The sequence below is a fragment of the Gobius niger genome, assembly GCF_951799975.1.
Source record: "Gobius niger genome assembly, chromosome: 7".
NCBI classification, from domain to species: Eukaryota; Metazoa; Chordata; class Actinopteri; order Gobiiformes; family Gobiidae; genus Gobius; species Gobius niger.
This window is the reverse complement of record NC_136858.1, coordinates 29,207,669-29,226,998: the sequence shown is the minus strand read 5'-3', so window position 1 is coordinate 29,226,998 and position 19,330 is coordinate 29,207,669. Positions and strand designations below refer to the sequence as shown.

The window sequence follows — 19,330 nt, the reverse complement described above, 5'->3', positions numbered from 1 at the left end:
CTATCACAATTATAGCCACATCATTTAAAGAGTTCGGGAAATTCCAGTTACCATGGAGATCCGCCACCTTTGCAGCTGTTAGCATTAGCATTAGCTAAAAACAGCATAAAAAGTGGAGAAAACAGCCGTGGAACAACACCGTTAGCTGCAGAGTTACTGCTGGTAAATACATCGAACACACTGTGGTGTCCAAGTGTTTTAATGTGAACAATAACTCCAGTAGTTTACCTTTCAAAATCTCCATAAGTTTACAATTGCTGCTAATCCCATGATGCTTAGCGATATGACATCACATTCCCGAACTCTATTGGTAATTTGGCAATTGGCGCACCTTTCTTGATATTTTACCTTTTCATAATGCATCTAAATAATTTGCACAGTGCTGATATTTAAAAAAAAAAAAAAAAAGTAAAAACATGTGCACTCCACATGTTACGATTTCTTTGGGTGTAAAAAGTCTTTGGGTGCGATATTGTTGATCCGAAAGGAGTGATGTCGCCTTGAAAAGCTTAGTTTCCACCGGTGTACAGGTCCACGGTGCTGGAGCTGAGGCCGCGGCTCTCCTTGAAGTTACCGCTCCCTCGAGGCTGAGACGAAAGAGGAGGATCGAGAATGAAACAACAGTTGTATTTTATTACGGAGATTAAGTTTTATGCATCAGTTACCGGGAACGAGTCGTCACTGGTCTTGTTCAGATAATTCAGCGAAGCAGCTCGTTTCATGCTGTGGGAAAAAGTAATAATTAAGTAATAATTTAAACGAGTGTCACAACAACTAACAACTACTATACACCACTAATACTGTAATGCTATTAATGTGTTTCCCATGATATCACGCATACTTCCGGCAGCCATTTTGAACAGGTAACAATATCGGTACTCGGGATGCGAATGAAAGACAACTAATTGACAGTGGTATTTTTATGTACTCGTAACCATTGCTCAAGAAGATAAGAGTTAAAACACGGCCCCAGAGATGCACATTTATGTCATATACCCAGCAAATGCGGCACAGACGTAGCAGCTCTGTCTGTCGCACTACAGCAGGATTCACTAAAGATCTGCTTCACTCCTCAGACTAAATTAAACCTTTCTCTGTGGTTTTTACAGTTTGTCATAACAACAGATTCTCAGTCTGAGTCAGTGTTTAAGCTGCTCAAGACGTTAGCATGCTACCGGTTAGCAACGGTCAACCAACTGTCAATGGCTTCAACACGATAAACAAATGTGTGGCTCACATCTATGAACACTGATGAAATACTACAGTAACAGCTCAGCTCTGACCTCTGTCCCATGTTGTAGCTGAGGTTTGGACTCTGGTTCAGGGCTTTCTCTTGGAGATGACAGAGCTGAGCTGTTGAAGCTAAATGCTAACCGGTAGCATGCTAACATCTTAAATGGTTTCTTCACATAAACATGCGCTCTCTGGGGCTGTGTTTTAACTTATCTTGAGCATAAAGAATAAAGAATAATTCTACTTCGGTTTTCAAAATGGCCGCCATAACAACAAAAGTCACATGACTGAGAAGCATGTGTACTAGACTAATTAAAATACGTCTTTAATACACTGGAAACTGTCACATCTCTCTCTAAATTGTTTGTTGCAACTGTGACTAAAGTGTGTGTCCTGTCAGTGAAGTTCTCAGCTTAAGCTCTCCTCAGTCCTCACTTGGTGCTGCGAGGCTCCGGTGGCCCGTTGCCCTGAAGCTTCTTCACCAAAAGTTCACTGCTGCGCCTCAGGACGTCCCGAAGCTTCCCCAGAGAGCCAGCGCGCTGCAGGGCTCCACTGCCGTCCTGAGGGGACAGGGGAACATCAACATATCTGCACGGCACACCTCGACTAGTGCAACAAAACAACAAGTACCTTTACACGTTGGATATGATCCAATTAGTCAAGATGTTTGAGGAATATACTTCTATATTAACAGATACACAATCCCTGTTCCCTTTGGATTTATAGCAATGGAAGGATTTTTTTCCTTTACAGTACTTTGTGAAAGCACACATTTCATTCATGCAGTTCTTATATTTGAAGAGTTTAGTGGTGCTAGGCTAGTGCTAGGCTAGCGCATGTCTATGGTAACTAGTAGCCTGTATTAAAAACAGTCTGATCCAAGCACAGTGCACCTGAGGCAAATCACTTATAACACCAGACTACCCATATAAATCTCTGTGTTGACTGATTAATTTTTGAAATATAACCATTTTGCATTTAAAAGAACTTATATTTGAGCAGCATCAGCTTCCTGGTTGTAAGCTACGGAGTGATCTGCAAGGTTACCGGATCTACAGTAGTTTTTTTTACCTGCGGCCGGCAGTACTACATGTGGAATTCACGAAGGAGCTTTCTACAAATCAGATATGGCAACAACTGGAGGACAACAGAAGATTTTGAAGAGGTTTTTAATGCAGGCTACTAGTTACCATAGACATGCGCTAGCCTAGCACCACTAAACTCTTCAAATATAAGGACTGCACTCCAGAAATGAACAACATTCTGGATAACTAGGAAATGAGGCCCTATGTCAAAGATCCTGCCAATACAGTATTACCAGTGAAGAATTGGGATGTTTGTAGAAATCAGTCAGAAATTAGTTCGGACCATCTTAGCATGGGTCCCGAGGTCTAATTTTACTCGTAAAGGGCCTAAGCCAATAAGCACCATTCAAAAAACATGACTAAAACAAGTCTTAATATTTCTAGTTTGTTCATCTTTTTAAATGTGCATGTTTTCTCAAGTTCCATCCATCCACCCCTAATGAAGAGAATATTTATGAGATATAAAATCATAAGAAATGGCCAAATCATTTTGGTGGGACAGGTCACATGTTCGTCCAGCAGATGGTGCTGTTAACGCTTTATGAAAGCTTACATTTGCATCTGAACAAAACAGAAGAAAAAAAAAGACCAGAGTTTCACAAATGAAAAACTTTATTTGCGAATACCAACAAGTGTCGATGCAATAATCATCACAATGCATTATGGGTAATATTCAACGCAGTCCTACGTCCTAAGATAGTGCTATAGACCTTACCATTAATGCTTTGTCCACTTTGGGAAACTGAAGCCACACTACATGGTTTATATATGTTCAAATAGCTCCATAAATAAGCATTCCACTAACACAATATTGTCAATAATGTTACCAACATAGTCACTTGTTTTGCATTGGAGAAATAGGTGTTTCAATGAAAGGAATGAAGAAGGCAAGTAGCATATACCAAAAGCTATCGTGAAATGTATGTCACAGCCTACAATTACCATAACGTTGAAGTTTACATTCAGTCAGTTCAAATAACATCTGATATGAAGGAGGAAACACATCGGGATTTTAGTGACTACTCTCAAAAGAAGCACAAATCACCGAATGCTTTACAATTTCGTGAGGAAAAAACGGCAACACACGCCGTCGAGCTTCGTGTTGCAAATGCGTTATCCATTTACAAGTAAAAACCAGAGTGGCCACGGTGACTGAAGCACGTTACACAAGTCAACACTAAAACTAGACTAAAGTGGCAATAACTAGAGTCCTGCACCGTGAACCTTGATCTTGTTTGGAATAATATTGAAAAGGTGATTCTGGAGCTACATTGAAACCTGGGTTGCCTTGAGCTGCATATTGAGGAGCAGGCTTTTCGGTTGCATACTGGTTTTAGCTGTAGGATCTGGCAACCCAAAGTGAGGTCTGTCAATATCACATGCTTTGAACCTTTCAGCTGAACTTCTTTATAATGACTTCTGTAGAGTTTCATAACTTCACAGTGCAGGACCCTGATCGCCACCGACTCTAAACACTAGCTACGACACTAAATGAGACACTTCGTCAAGATATCGATACAACTAAACCGTACATGAATATCTAAACTGTTCTTGTGCCAGTATCTGCGCTCTGTGCTCTCGCTCTCGTACAGTCGTAGCTCTACATTTCGCGTTGTTGCTGATTCCCTTTGAAATGTGTGAACTTTTTTTGTGTGTTTGGGGAAAAAAATAAATAAAATAAAAACATTGAAAAACCCAAGGACGCTAAAGCTAGAAAAAGAAAATCACCATGGAGACATCGCCATAGTTACATTAGCCATAGTTACAGTCAGGGGTCTGCAAGCGGAGGAAAAACAAACCTAATGCTTTTATTTTTAATTGATTTAGTGTAGAGTTCGGGAAAATCCACGTGGTTGCCATGGAGATCCGCCATGTTTGCAGTCGTTTCCACAGAACTAACATTAGCTAAAAACAGTATAAAAAGTAGGGCTGGCACAAAATATCGGATCGGACTTGGATCTTGGTACTTTGTGCTGCAACACCAAGTATTGATACTTTATCAAGTATCGCAATACTTTCAATACTTGTATTTGAAGGCATTTTTATCACATACTACTTTGCTTTCCAGTAACAGTTACACAGCACTTTGTTACATTTTGTGTTAATGCACTTTTCAATCTAATTTTAAGGTCAACATATTATAATTACTTATGGGTATCGGCCCTGGGTATCGTGATACGTATCGGATCGTGACAAAAGTGGATCGTCCCAGCCCTAATAAAAAGTGGAGAAATAATCCGTGGAACAACTCCATACAACTCACTGTGATGTTCAAGTGTTTTAATGTGAACAATAACTCGTTCCACAGCCTTTTCTCTACTTTTTCATTCTTGTTTTTTTGAACATTAATGTAAGGACAAGGCTTGCTTATACTGCAACAATCTCATATTCATAAACGTGTTCTATTTGCTAGAGAAGCAATAAAACCTTATCACTCGTCTGTTTTGTTTTCCCTTGTTGCTTTTGTTCTATATTATCATATTAATTAAACCCGGGTGCCATCATTGGTGAGGCAGGAATATTTGTTTTCCACAATGAGCCATCAGACTGTATCTATGGCAACAAAACATAAAAAAACATAAAAAAAAAGTATTACCAAAAAATGTAAACAAAATCATATAAAATTTCAAATAACATCTATAAAAACGCCAAGCTCCCTTTCTTATATAGCTCTCATCTCATCAGCTAAAATAAAAATGTTAAATAATCATAATTACTTTACTATACAGTACCGCATTGAACGACTTAGGCATTGGAGAAAGTAAAATGGCAAAAATACAGGCGCCAAGTTAAAACCACGTCTTTGTTCATGTGCACAGGCTTTAACTTGTTGAATAAGCAGGCTGCGAGCGCTCAAGGCCATGGACAAACAAGATCAATGCACGAAAACCTTAATAAATATTGACGTTTTGACACTAGCGGTGGGTTGTGGCGATGTCCATAGTGACGACTGTGACACCGTAAGTTTGAAATATTACACTGTTTCCCTAATGCTTTGTACATTTACAATAAAACTCACAGATGACACATGTGCGAGTGCTTTGTCATAGTTCCAAAATGGTTACACACACAATGAGATTTGAGAGGGATGGCCCGGAGTTTTGCAAATGTTTCTGTTGATTAACTTTACCTAAGGAGAAGCAGCGCCTCCCCACATGATCCATCTCTATTCAAGCTTGGGATTGCTCCGAAGGCAAGAGCTTCAAGGCTACGTTCAGACCTAAATCTGATCCTGCATCTGACTTTCTCATATCTATCTACATCCGACGCTACACCGGCATTTCCAAAACACCGGCCCATCCCCTCGGCGTGAGCTAAACTAGTCATTTCTACAGACATGGACGACACAGTTAGTGAGAAGAGAGAATGTCACAGACAGAGAGCAGACGTGAAAGACCAAACGTCCCAGCAGCAGCGGCTGTAGCAGCAGCGGGGGCAGGAGTGAACCACCAGGGGGCAGAGGAGAGCCGCGTGGGGCGGGGCGGTCAGTATTCTCTGCCGGCCGGGACAGGGGGAGGGGGGGCACCGGGAGGAATGGAGAGAAGGCCAGAGGAGAACACGCATCCGATTTGTGATTTTTGTGTCGGAGAAGAGGAGCAGAATGGAGGAATATTCTTGATGGCTTAGGCCTGATGAAAGAGAGAGACAGAGATAGGCAAATAGACAAACAGCACACACTTCTGTAAGGCTAAAGCTTTGGGGTTGGGCTTCCACTATTCTGCTGTCTTACTTCCAATTATTAGATCAGTGATATCCATTAATGCCATGTTGATACTACTACAATCTGCTTTATAGGTTTTACTACACAGCTGTGGCTTCGCTCTAAAATTGTGCAATTTTTAGATCAATACTTGTAACTTCCTACATGACTGAGGCACTTGTTTTTCTGCAGATAAGAAATTTCATCCCAGTTGGCCATTTTCTTTACTAAATACTATGCACAGTACACAATGCAAGTCGCTTTCCTTTAAAATGGCGGAAAGCTCCAATGAAATGCCAATGATTTTATGATTTGTGGATCTTTGAACAGTATACCTGGGGATGGCTTCAGTTTAGTCAATTCTTATCTCTCGCTTTGGTGACTGGTTGAAATGAAAAAAGTCACTAAAAATGTGTCATAAAAAGGTTTCTTTACTGATTCAACTGGTTAAACAATTAGTGCTGTTCAAATGCTGAATGAGGAAGATACATTGCCTGGCCAAAAAAAACAGAAAGGTTTCCGCCACCTGGATCTGGGATTGCTGCAGCCTGTCAGGTCGAGGCTCAGTAAAAAATGATGTGGCCAAAGGATGACATCGGCTAAATTAACTGAATGACCAGGTTATTCCATCTTCCCTGAGAGAACGGGGATATTACAAAATGACAGGGTTCATTAGGCTCACCAAGTCAAAACCTTAACCCCACTGAGATTATTCAGGCTTTGTCCAAAATGTTCCAAAATCCTTCCTGTGACATTGCAGAAGTTTAAGTTTTTTCTGGCCTTGCAGTGCATCGAAAACGCAACCCTTTCTTTTCTTTCTTACGCAACAGCAGCAGGTGCCTGGTGATGTAGCAGGTTGATGCTGCAGTCAGTGACACAGCAGCTTTTCCTTTTGCTTTATATTAAACAAAGAGGCTCATTTTTGGCACATTCACCTTCACTGCAGACAGGAGACGTCTGCACGGATCAGCACTTAATGTGGCCTGCTTTGCCACGCACTATTTAAAACACATTACACATTATCTGATCCAGAGCGTAAAGCCAATCCTTCCTTATCTGTTTGTCCCAACCCGGCTAGGCTTACTGTGTGAAATGAGAGGTGCGGAGGAGGAGGAGTACAATCCACTGAGTGAGGAGCAGGTCTGATTGAGAGGCTGATTGATTGTCGAGGCAGGAGCGATCACAAAAGATTAGAAGGTTAGTGGCACAGGAACGAGGAAAAGGGGAAAAGCATGCGACACGTAAAGCAACACATGGAGAAGCGTCTACGCAGCACAGAGCACGACACGGACATGCAATATCAACGTTAGCATGAGATTAAAAACGTGTTACCGAACACTCATGCCAAAAGAAAGGCTGTTCTTTACAAAAGTTCATTGTTTGTCGAGTAACTTGCCGAGTATCTTACCACACTTACTTAAAAACTTAAACACTTAAAAAATCATCCAACTACCGATAGTGTATCAAGTATCGTTTACGAAAACTAATACTACAATTATAAATCATTTTTTTAACAGAATCTAGTGCTTGGGTTGCTGCAAAATAAATGTAAGTCAACGCATTTCCCAGTCTGGTGACGCTTTATAATAACTACACCATAGTTTGTCATAGTTTGTCAAAGGGACTATACGGAGTCTAAAAATGTTAAAATTATGTATTGTCCTCCCCCTACGTGTTTCAACAATGTCCTAATGTGTAGAATGAGCCCAGACCTGTTCACCACAACTGCCTCTAAAATCCTGCACTGTCACTCAAAAAGGTGTTTGGGTCCAAAGTGCCGTCATGCACAAGCTTAATATAGAGACTACAGTTACTTGTATGACCTGAGGTGGCAGTAGTGAGTATAACAAGGTCAACTTCTATCTAGTCCGTTTAAGTAACCTCTTACCCCATGCTTAACCTAAAAGGTTACACCCTCCAGTCTAACGCCTTGCCTGAAAGACCTACAAAACTGATCTAAATGGAGTTTGTGCTGTTGCTGTGTTGTCATAAATAAACTTGCCTTTTCATTGCTTTTCTGTCACTCTTTTGTTGCTTTTTATTGTGGTTTTTTTTTAACCTGTTTTTGTCACTTTTACATTGCTTTATCTGTCACTTTTTTGTTGCTCTTTCGTTGCTTTATTGCTGTGTTTTCATCCCCGTTGAAGCTTTTAGATTTGGGTAATGCCAAATGGGAAACATTTTTAGTCACACTAAACTAATGAATTGACTCTGGGCATAATTTCAAATCATAACAAAGCCGCCCAAGAAGTGACTTCCTGTTTCACTCCAGCGCGCCAAAATAAAGCACACAGCTCGTCTCATTGATTAGTTCAGCAGGTACTTGCAACATTACAAGAATATAATTAAATACACAAATTTAAAGTGTTTTGTCTGTTAGTTAGGCAGACAGAAAGTTGAACTAATGAACTGCTTAACTAATTAATAAGATGGTGCTTTTATTTTGGTGTGCTGGACCGAAACAGGAAGTCACTTCTTGGGCGGCATTGGTTTGATTTGAAATCATGCACAGAGTCAATTGTTCATGAAGTGTTCACTCATCATTTATTACAGGGGCTAGATGCAAGTTTATTTATATAAGCCATTTAATACTCACTACTGCCACCGCAGGTCATACATGTAACTGCACCTTCCATATTAAACTCGTGCATGACGGCACTTTGGACCCGAATTAACACCTTTTTGAGTGACAGTGCAGGATTTTAGAGGCTGTTGAGGTGAACAGGTCTGGCCTCATTCTACACATTAGGACATTGTTGGAACATGTAGGGGGAGGAAAATACATAATTTTAACATTTTTAAAGCCCTTTATGTTATGTTATATCACAGAGGTTTGCTGAAATAAATTAAGTTTACTTTAAGCCACGTCAGCTGCTTATTGCAAACTACAACTCCTCAGGCGCTTTTAGCTTCAACGCAACTGCGGCTTTTGCAAAGAATCTCAAACTCATGGGGACTAGCCTTAATTTAGCTGCCTCCATGAATAAAACATCGGACTTGGGCGGAATGGCGACACAGCGGCAGGTGGAAGACAGGTCTTTTAGCACGAAACCACAAAACAGAACATTTTACAAACACAGACCCCCTGTTAAAACACCTTCAGTAATGAGTGGATGGATGGAAATTAACATCAGATGAAAAACCCCCAAAAAACATATTTAAAACATTTCACAACATAAATTATAGAGAACAATGAAGCACCAACACAGCTGCACATGCTCGGTGAATTTGCTGGAGTAAGCAGTTTTGGAGGCGTGTTATAAAGCATTCACCATTCAGCCTCATAATGTTATCCATAAAGCGGGTTAGAAGTCACAACACTGAGCTCAAAAATGTGCAAGCTAAACAGGCTACATGCAGGTTTTGGCTTGGTTTATGAAAAAGGCGTGGCTGCATTAGTAAGAAGCACAGCTCAGTATCAGGCAAAGGCAACATCGCTGGCCTGGACCTTTTTGATTTTGGGCTCAGCTTTAGCGCTAACTCGCTGTTATGTAACCGCCTCCTGAGGGCTTCTTGTGGAGAGATATAACTGCATGCGCCAAGACGTGGCTTGATATAATGACCTGGATACAGAGAGAGAACGTGTCTATGGGGAGAGCTGTGCTGGAGTAAAAGGACTGGGTGTAACAGAGTGAGCACTGTTGTGAGGCAATAACACGCTAGAAAATAGTTAATTTTTGATGAATATGTCTGCTTTAAATGGGCTCTTCCTCTTCCCTAGTAGGGCTGGGTACCGTTAAACAATACCAGTTTGGTAAAGAAAAAAAAGGTTTAGGTACGACTGGTATCAAAAATATAAAAGTATCGAAAGCCGGTGCCATGGAGTTTTGATGCTGTTGCTCATCAACATTTAAAAGAAATAAAAAAGTGAAACACCGGTTGAAAAAGGTCTAAAAAAAAAAAAAAATACATAAAAAAGGGGGAAACTGAGGAAAATATTGGAAAAAGATAGGGAAAAAAACAGGGAAAATTTCAGTGCGAAATGGAGAAAAAAAAAACACGTAGAAGCATTTGGAAAATATATGGGGAAAAAGATTTAAAATGTGGAAATAATTGGGAAAAATGGGTGGAAACATTAGGGTAAATTTGGGGGGGAAAATGTGGGTAAAAACTGGGAAAATTTAGGAAAAAACAAGTTCAAAAATGAGAAAAATTTAGGGGAAATTTTTGGGGAAAATTTGGTGAAAAAAACATTAAAAGCTTGAAAAGTGTTTTTTCTGCCCTTTTGCAGTTAATGGAAGTTTCTTTGTTGCTTCACCTCAAAAACACCTCATGATACAAATGCAAAAGAAAAAATTTAATGGAAGGAAAAGGAATAAATTAACATCATTCATGTGTTTTATGGTTCTATATGACAAATATTTTAGTACAGGTATCGAAAAAAAGTTCAGGTAACGGTATAAAAAAACAATAATGGTGCCCTTCCCTACTCCCTCGGCATATTTTGATAATGAAAAGCAAATCACAATTTTATCCATGTTTTAGTGCATGTTTGAGCAATTTCTTTAGTATTAGCCCACAGTTGACCTGACAACTTCGCTCTTCCTTCACATTGATAAAACAAAACCTTGATTTGTCGCCAGTTGCCTGAACATGAGCTTGTGCCTTTGAGTCGAGCGTCACAATCGCAGTGTATTAATGTTACAGGGACATCGTTACCAGGCAAAACTCGGGTCACATTAAACACATGCCAAGACACTCAATCAGCTTCAGAGATGTACAGGAAGCACTGAAAAGACACGTGTGACAGAGATGGACTGGCACAAACTAAACTAATGGAGAGGTAATTTAATTTAGTGGAGCTGGGTTGAGGATCGTTCTAGTTGGCAACAAAGATAAATGGATGAAATAGTCCTGGGAGGGTCGGGGAAAAAATGTTCCGTCACTTTTTACGAAAGGGAGAATACATTTTACAGGGCGGTATTTTCAGGGGATTATGGTTTGAAAAATGTGTTTATTGAAAAAGATATGTATTACTAATTTACTATTCATTGATGGGATAGATACAGACATCATCTAGTCATAGAAAGGGGCGTGGCCTCGCCGAGGGGAAAATAGAATCTTTTGGGACACACCATTTTTCACTCATTTTCTGGCAAAATATAAACATATTTATCACATATAAAATAAAGTCAAATCTAAATCAGGCCCAAATGGATGTTTATTCACAGCAGATTGTTCAGTAGAAGTGAAAAAAGGGCAGTTGTAGCTCGCGCTAGTTGTGCTAGCATTAGCCCGAACATGAAGCACCATGTTAGCATTCTCCATTATTTACGTTTTTACGTTTCTTTATATTATATCTTTATACAGTAGAAAACTATATTCATAATTCAGCGTTTGTTAAAATAGTTTTCAATAATTAAACAATGTTTACAATTTTCTCCAAATTATTTTCCCCCTTAACTGTTTTCAAAAATGACCATATATGGGCGATTCCAGAGATGCCGTCTGTATCTATCTATACTAGGAAAATACATAAGAAATAAGTGCAAATAATGTGTAATGTAGTAGGTTTAGAAAACTGCAAAGGAATCTCTGTGTATCCACAATAAAACATTTTGGTTGGACAGTCTATGAAACCCCCCCAAAAAAATATAATAACTGAATTTGATAACATAACAAGCCAGCAGGGCTTTGTGACAATATTTCACTGGACTTGACTTATCGACTTGTGCTTTCCGAATGCTTTTAATCCTAATGATCTTAAATAATGTTTTGCACCAGTCCATCTTCTGCATCAAAGCACAACCCTGTCCCTTCAGTGCGTCTCTGCAGATATTCATTTCAGATTTTAGTTTGAACTCTCTTTAGTAGTGGACTTGTACTCACCCCGTTCCACTCGACGCCCATACTCACTTCCTCCCCGGTCTCGGAGCCGCTCTCATACTTAACGCTGGTCAGAGAGTCGCGGCTCCTCCGTCTCTCGCTGTCCGAATCCTTCAGGATCTCCACCATGCGGTTCGGGTCCAAGCCCTGGGAGCGAGAACACAACGTACAGGGGTCAGAGCGAGGCGTGATGTAAGTGAGCGCCAGGGCTGGAATGATGAGTGCATCGGTAAATGGGTTATGATAACAAGCAGCAGTGTTCGATGTCGTATTCTCATAAAGTTTGGGGTTTAGTTTCACAAACACAGTAACTAAGCTGTAACTTCTGGGCAGTAGATGAGGTAAAAGTGTGACCTGACACTGTGGTTCTCAACTTCAAAATACACTCATCCCTCAACAATCTACGAGGACTACAACAAGATCTACATAGACTAGTATAAATTAACCTCTTAACCCCCACCTGACCCGAGTTAGTTTGGCTTGGTAAAAATGGTCAAAATGGCGACAACAATGAGACGAAAGCGAGGATGAAAATGCAACAAAAGAGCGACAAAAACGTGATGAAAAAGTAGGGCTGGCCAATTAACCGAGTTTTAATCTAATCGTGATTTTAATAAAGGTCGATGAAGATAATCGCGTGGTGCGTTTATAAACACTTGAGGAGAATTGGCCAGTCCTGTCGCATTCTGGAAAAAAATATGGACGGCGCAAGGCTGCAGCGCCTGTCAGGTCAATCCCTGGGAAACACTCGGCGCAAACAAACAGGAAGCACAGGACGGCACACGCGGAAGCCAGAGGAGAGGACCTGGTGATTTGACGTGTGAAATCAGCTACAAAGTTGTGCTAACTCGTCGAAAGGGCAAAAAAAAAAACACGCGAGGAGCTGCCAGAGGATGAGGACGCGCTCACGGGGATGAAGAGTTTAAGAGGAAAACTATTGATCACTATTTATGTGGATTTGTTTTGAGGCAGCGGTGGATTAGCTGGACTTCTAACAGTGAGTTGTAAGTTTGATCGTCTTTTTTGCTAATAAACGCACCGTTTACTCGCTTTTACTTTATGTACATATTTAGTTGTTTGCGCTTGACCCCGTGAAGTCGTGGCCTTTTAACCTCTTAACTCCCACCATAACAAAACAAAAAAAATCGAATCAAAAATCGAGATCGATCAATATGGGGAAAATAATGGTAATTATTTTTTTGCCCATAATCGCCCAGCCCTATGAAAAAGTGACAAAATGCGTGATGAAAACGCAACAAAAAGCCAATAAAATAGCAACAAAATGAAAAAGTGTCAAAAAGCCACAAAAGAGCATAAAAAATCAGCGACAACGCAGCAACAAGGTGAGAAAAAAGCTCAATTTAATTTAGTTTTGTAGCTCTTTCGAATAAGGCTTTACACTGGCCTATAGGCTGCAACCTTTAAGATTTGGGTAAAGCTGAACCGGAGAAAATGCACTAGTTTAAGGTGGAGGTTAACAGGTAAGCTTAAAATGTATCACAACATCAAAAAGTACCACCTGAAAATCAATGCCCCCCAGTTTGAGAACCACTGATCCAAAGTATCTCATTGCAAACTCAATGACGCGTTTTTGGAATATTTCCAGTAAACAAGGAGCTCCTTCCTCTTTCAGCAAATATGGATTTTGTGCAAGGTTACAAAATTACTGTACTACATGTCAGAGAACACGATTATAAGCATTTTCATTATTTGCTATAAAATTTGTACCTAGATCTTGAACTTAGTAACCAAAACTGCGCTGCATGTTTACTTTCAATAGTACAAAATGTGTAAAGAAAAAGAAAAACTGCTCTGGTTGATTTACCTTCATTAGCCCCAGTAGCTTTCTCTTTTCCTGTTGGCGGTTAAATGACAACAGTGATAAAATGACACTGGCCTTAACCATAACACCATTGATTGTCAGTCCGCCTCAGTTAGTTCAATTACCTTTTATTAGTCCTTGGTAAATCAGTATTAGTTTGTTGTATGTCAAAAAAACCCATTGTGAAACTTTCCCCAGATGGAACCAGAACAGAAAAGGACAAGCAGCGGTGAAATGAAGGTGAAGTGGAAGCTAAAGAGGAGCTATAAAGAACAGAAATCCTCAGCTGGTGCTACTCAAAGACTTATTCCCAATAACATGATTTGAGTGTAGAACCCAGGAATATTGCATTATTAATCCAAAATGTCCACTTTTGGGGATTCCCTGCCACCAGCTGAGAATCCAAGAGTTCGGAAAAGAGACAAACCACTTACTGTGTTGCTCTGGATCCCAAGCGTTGTAAAGAGAGGGAAAAACAACGTGAGATTGACACTTCAGACCAGGGGGATTCACACATTAACAACATCATCAGGGATCAGTGAAAACCATGCGGGAGGTTTAGGCTAACGTGACGCGCACCTGTTTGCGGGACCGAACGGCGCACTCCTCCAGAGTCTCAGCCGCCTCCAGTTTGCCCTGTCGGCGATACAGGGCGCCGAGGTTCCTCAGGGTGGTGTTCACTGTGGGGCTGGAAACACATGGAAATATATAATGAATAAAAAACATCATGTATATTGCTTTGCATGTCAAGTGATACGTTCTTATGTTTAGAATTCTATTTTTGCGCAAGTCTGATATACTTCAAGATTAGACATGTGTTTCTTGTTTTTAGAAGTAATGATATTCACTTTTTTTTTTCCTTCTTATGTCAAACACTTCTTGAAAATACTATCTTAAAGGGATATTTCAGGATTTTTGACATAGGGCCTCACTTCCTAGTTATCCAGAGTGTTGTTGATTTCTGGAGAAATTATTATTTTTTAATTCATGCAGTGCTTATATTTGAAGAGTTTAGTAGTGCTAGGCTAATGCTAGGCTAGTGCATGTCTATGGTAACTAGTAGCCTGCATTAAAAACAGTCTGACCCAAGCACAGTGCACCTGAGGCAAATCACTTTTAACACCAGTCTACCGATAAAAATGTCTGTGTTGACTGAATAATTTTTGAAATACAACCATTTTGCCCATATATATTTGATCCACTTCCTGGTTGTAAGCTACACAGCGGCGGAGTGATCAGCTTGGGTACCGGATCTACAGTAGTTTGTTTACCTGCGGCCGGCATTACTACACGTGGAATCCACAAAGGAGCTTTCCACAAATCAGATATAGCAAAGTTTTGAGGACTACCCCATGATTTCGAAGAGGTTTTTAATGCAGGCTACTAGTTACCATAGACATGCGCTAGCCTAGCACTAGCACCACTAAACTCTTCTGATATAAGGACTGCATGAATGAAAAAAATCAACACTCTGGATATCTAGGAAATGAGGCCCTATGTCAAAAATCCTGAAATATCCCTTTAATACTATCTTAAAGCTTCCCTTGGCCTTTTTTCCCCCACATATCCCTTTAAGACCCTCCTCCACTCGCTCTCCTTCAAAGCAAATCTTCACTGTCTCGCTTGCTCCACGGATGCAGCTACTGTCGAACATCAGAGTATTAGAAAGACAGTGTGTTGTAAGCTGTGCTATAAAGCGGGAGGTGAGCGCTTCCTGGTTTCGTGGGGCGGTGGGAGGAGCTCGGGGAATATTGACGGAGCATCTCGACACTTCAAGTAGTTGCAATAGAAGATTCAAAGATTCTCAAACATGCAAGAATGGCGTGTAATTTTTTTTTTGCAAAGTACCTCCCCCTTATAAAGTTAATCATTTGGCAGTCTAGCTTTCAGTCTGTCTAGGAATAAATCTCTACTTTGCCTACAATAAAAACATTTCTTAGAACATCAGCTTTTTTGTAATTGTTTTTCATGTGTCACTTTTGAGCTATGTGAAGTAATGAATTAAACCTTGCCTCTAAACCAGTCATCCTTCTGAACAATAGTCATGTGTGCCTAGATGTCTCCAGAGCACACAGTCCCCGGGCTCTCAGTCTGTGTGTACGATCCAGCAGTGACTCACCTGTTGACTTTGCAGGCTTTGTACCAGCCTCCATATTCTCCATAGGGAGTGTTGTCTCGGTGTTTGCCCTGGAAGTAAAAAAAAGACAGGAAAAAAAAAATTGCGAGGAGGTCAGAACAGGTCAAACGACATTTTTTGTACTGTTTGCACGTATCAATTATCCGCCATAAGGGCTTATTTATCCAGTGACTGAACCACAGGTCGTATTTCAACAGGCTTTATTTGGTAAGCACAGGGTGAAAACATGTTTACGTCGGAGCATGCGTTACCTTGCTCATTTCCTCTCGCTCCTCTGCGTGCATCCAAATGGGTTTATTTTCAGCTAAAGAGACAAACAAAGGTATTAATATACAGTATTATGTACTAGCAGGTTAAAGTGCTTGGACAGAGATGTACTACAAAAGTCCTCAGATTCGTTTCCCCAGACATTTGCAGGACTCGAGACTCAAACAACGAGGATTTAGGACTTTATTAAGGACACAAATTATGGTCCATAGAGTAAACATGTGACTCGACTTGATCAGGCAACAGGACTCAGGACAGAACCTCTGAAGCTACACGTTTATATACCAGCTTTAAAATTAGGGTTAGGCATCTGTTGTATGTACTGTGTTTAGACTTTTGGGGCGGGACTTAGAAAACGTTCTCAATAATGATAAACCTGAGTGTAACAGAACTACCTCCTGAATCTCAGTAACCCTGCACTATATTTCCAACAGGTTTTGTAACTTTGTAACAGAGCGCTGAGATTCATTGATGTCTGAATGAAAGATCTCACAGAAAAAGCTACCATTTTCCCTTTATTTCTCTGACAGTCTTCTTGAAAAGCTCCTGACTGGCGAATGGCTTAGAAACTGGTCCACTTTTGAACTGCCTGCCCATCACTGTACGCTAAAGACAGACATTTTGTACAGTCAGACATCGTAGCACAAATAGAGAATTTTATTTGAACCGAAACGGCAACATGTCACTGTCCATCATTTTAGTATTTGAGAAGCTTAAAATGTGGCGCCTCACCATCCACGGAGCCAAACTCCTTCTCGTGAGCGCGGGTCAATATCTCTTTGTAGAGGACCTCAGCCTCCTTGTATTTGCCCTGTTTGAGGAAGCAGGACGCCTGAGGATGACAAATAGAGACAGACAGAGACACAGGGGGGGGGGGGGGGGGAGAGGGGGGTGTCAGAGTTTAGTATTCGATCAGATGAACCCACTGACTCATAATGTGTCCCCTGGGGCGTCCTCCGGTCTACAGCGATGCCGTTACTCAGTGACAAATGAGAATGCTGTGAGAGAGCATCATGATAAATGTGTCTGTCATTTGCTTGAAAGGGGAGACGCTTAGAAATCAAGGCCTAAGGATTTTGAAAAAAAGAGACCTCAGCAGCATTAAAGCAGTTGTGAACAGTAAAAGCTGTGATGGGACACTCAATTCCCGAGGCCCTGGATGGATTATAAGCTGCTGTGTTGAACTAGTTTAGCTCCATTAGTCCATTCTCCCTTGTATTTGCCTTTAAACCTTGACAGAAAACTACCACAGCCCCTTTATAGTCTATAATCTGCTCTTGTCCCCTCACCAGGTTGTTTTTGGTCTTGGCCACGTTGGGGTCGTCGGGTCCCAGCCGGCACTCGTAGATCTCCAGAGCGCGGCAGTAATAATACTCCACCTCCTCGTACTTGCCCTGGTTCTGGCACAGCAGAGCCAGGTTGTTCAGCTGTTTGGCCACGTCCGGGTGGTCCTTGCCCAAAACCTGGAGAGAAACAATGGTACGAGTTCAGCATCGAAAAAGGCACAGGAGAGGTTACATATAGCAGAAAAGTGCCGGCAAAAAGAGTCCATTACAACGGAGGTCGGTAAGTGGTCACCAGGTCCAGCGTGTTTAAAGACAGGTGCTCATTGAGGAGAACATCTGAACAGCCACATATGCCCATATTTCTACAAGAGTTAAGAGAATTCTAGTATTGTTGATACTTGAATTTTGATAAATAAATAAACATTATATGTGCAGGCTTATAGTTGTAAATTTGAATATGTTCAATACATTTGGCTCTTTGGACAGAAGTGTAAGAAACCTAAGCATTTATTTAGTTATTAATCTGTTTCCCATCACATGTCCACACACAAAGCATATTTTACAAGAACAAAATGGAACAGAGAGTAGATAAATCTGTTCAACCCCAGATCAACACTGTAAAAGGATTTAAAGGATCTTGTAAAAGTTGTAGCTATCAAAGTTGCTTTAATCTTGAAAGCCAAGCAAAACTTTTCGGCAATTTCCCACAGAAATGTAAGCAGCTCATTATCCCTTGTAATTCATTGTCGTCTTTAAGTTTTTCTAACCCACGAGAAATGTCATAATAACGTTGTGTCTTTGAGATGATTCGCTCTCCCTCTCCGCACCCTGCAAATGCTTCTCTCACAAACATTTCACCTCGCGTCTCTCTCTCTCTGTGCTGCGTGCTCTGATCTTGATCTTATAAAAGACTCCGATCGATGGGAGGGAATACGAAATCACATTTACAGGAACAAACCCATTGAACCTTGTTGTGCTTCGTGTTTTAGTGCCGTCTCTGTCTCTCTCCTGCTCCATCCTTAGCTCTCCATTAAAAACGGCTCTGACACAGGAAGAGCCCCCAGCGCCAACTTCTCGGCCAATTTAAGAAGATCATTTTCGCTCGGGATATTTTTAGCGGCTCTTGTTACAGTGTCTTGCAGCTGACTTTTGGCTGGCGGTGATTAGCTCATTTGTTCGGGGGTAATTGTCTGGTGTGATGCCGGGACAGACCTTCTCTCTGATCTCCAGAGCCCTCTTGCACAAAGGCTCCGCTTCCTTGTACTTCCCCCTCTTTCCGTACAGCACGGCCAGGTTGTTCAGTGTCGCAGCGACCTGAAAGCAGACACAATACAAATAAATTATTAAGGCACAGGAGTGAAACGGCAGAAATCCTCAGTGGTAGAGGTAGATTTAACATCACGGTGCATGGGTACATGTTTTACTCCTTCCTACACATGATTATACATTTTTCAGTATTGACTTTGATCCGAGGCACGACGATTCTTAATAAATCAAATTTAAAAAAATTCTGCAGCGCCAAATAATCGCACTCAAAAGCCCTTTAGACAAATACACAGCTTTCACAGTCAATTTTCCTCGTGTACTTGCATCACAAAGTCATGAACTTTTGGCTGATGTTATCTGTAAAATAGACACACAGTCTGTTTATGTGGTGCCAGCGATCTTAAGAAAAACGAATCTTTGTAGCTGCAGCAATTGTAGCCGCAGGTTTGCAGATATTGGTGCTAGGAATTATACCGTCTTTCCACTGACAATATAATTCATTAAAAACCCTTGACATTTGTGTGTAACTGAGCATGTTATGACCCAGTGGCTGTATGGGTGGACAGCATGACACCTTTACTTTCGATCACAGTGGCCTCTAGGCGCTCCAGGATTAATGGTTTGTGGGTATTCTGGTGAGACGGTCTTGTCAGCAGTGAACCTACCAGAAACTTAAAAGACAATCCTGCAGTATCAAAGAGGCCACAG

At 40.9% G+C, this 19,330-nt stretch overlaps 1 protein-coding gene across 5 annotated transcripts in view; it reads right to left on the bottom strand.

Annotated features, from left to right (window-relative positions):
- Positions 1-450: 450 nt before the first annotated feature.
- Positions 451-19,330, bottom strand: part of klc1b (kinesin light chain 1b) — a 35,008-nt gene continuing 16,128 nt past the window's right edge. The window contains exons 7-17 of one of the 5 annotated variants that reach the window (XM_079559765.1): positions 18,569-18,670; positions 17,360-17,533; positions 16,803-16,902; positions 16,055-16,107; positions 15,786-15,853; positions 14,246-14,354; positions 14,101-14,109; positions 11,848-11,991; positions 1,669-1,793; positions 666-723; positions 451-587 (exon numbers count right to left, since the gene is read on the bottom strand). In XM_079559765.1, the coding sequence (XP_079415891.1) occupies positions 510-587; positions 666-723; positions 1,669-1,793; positions 11,848-11,991; positions 14,101-14,109; positions 14,246-14,354; positions 15,786-15,853; positions 16,055-16,107; positions 16,803-16,902; positions 17,360-17,533; positions 18,569-18,670 (1,020 nt within the window). In that variant the 3' untranslated portion in view covers positions 451-509. Of the gene's footprint in view, positions 588-665; positions 724-1,668; positions 1,794-5,225; positions 5,948-11,847; positions 11,992-14,100; positions 14,110-14,245; positions 14,355-15,785; positions 15,854-16,054; positions 16,108-16,802; positions 16,903-17,359; positions 17,534-18,568; positions 18,671-19,330 lie in introns of those variants that run through there. The other 4 variants (XM_079559764.1, XM_079559766.1, XM_079559767.1 and 1 more) reach the window with 4 other exon arrangements.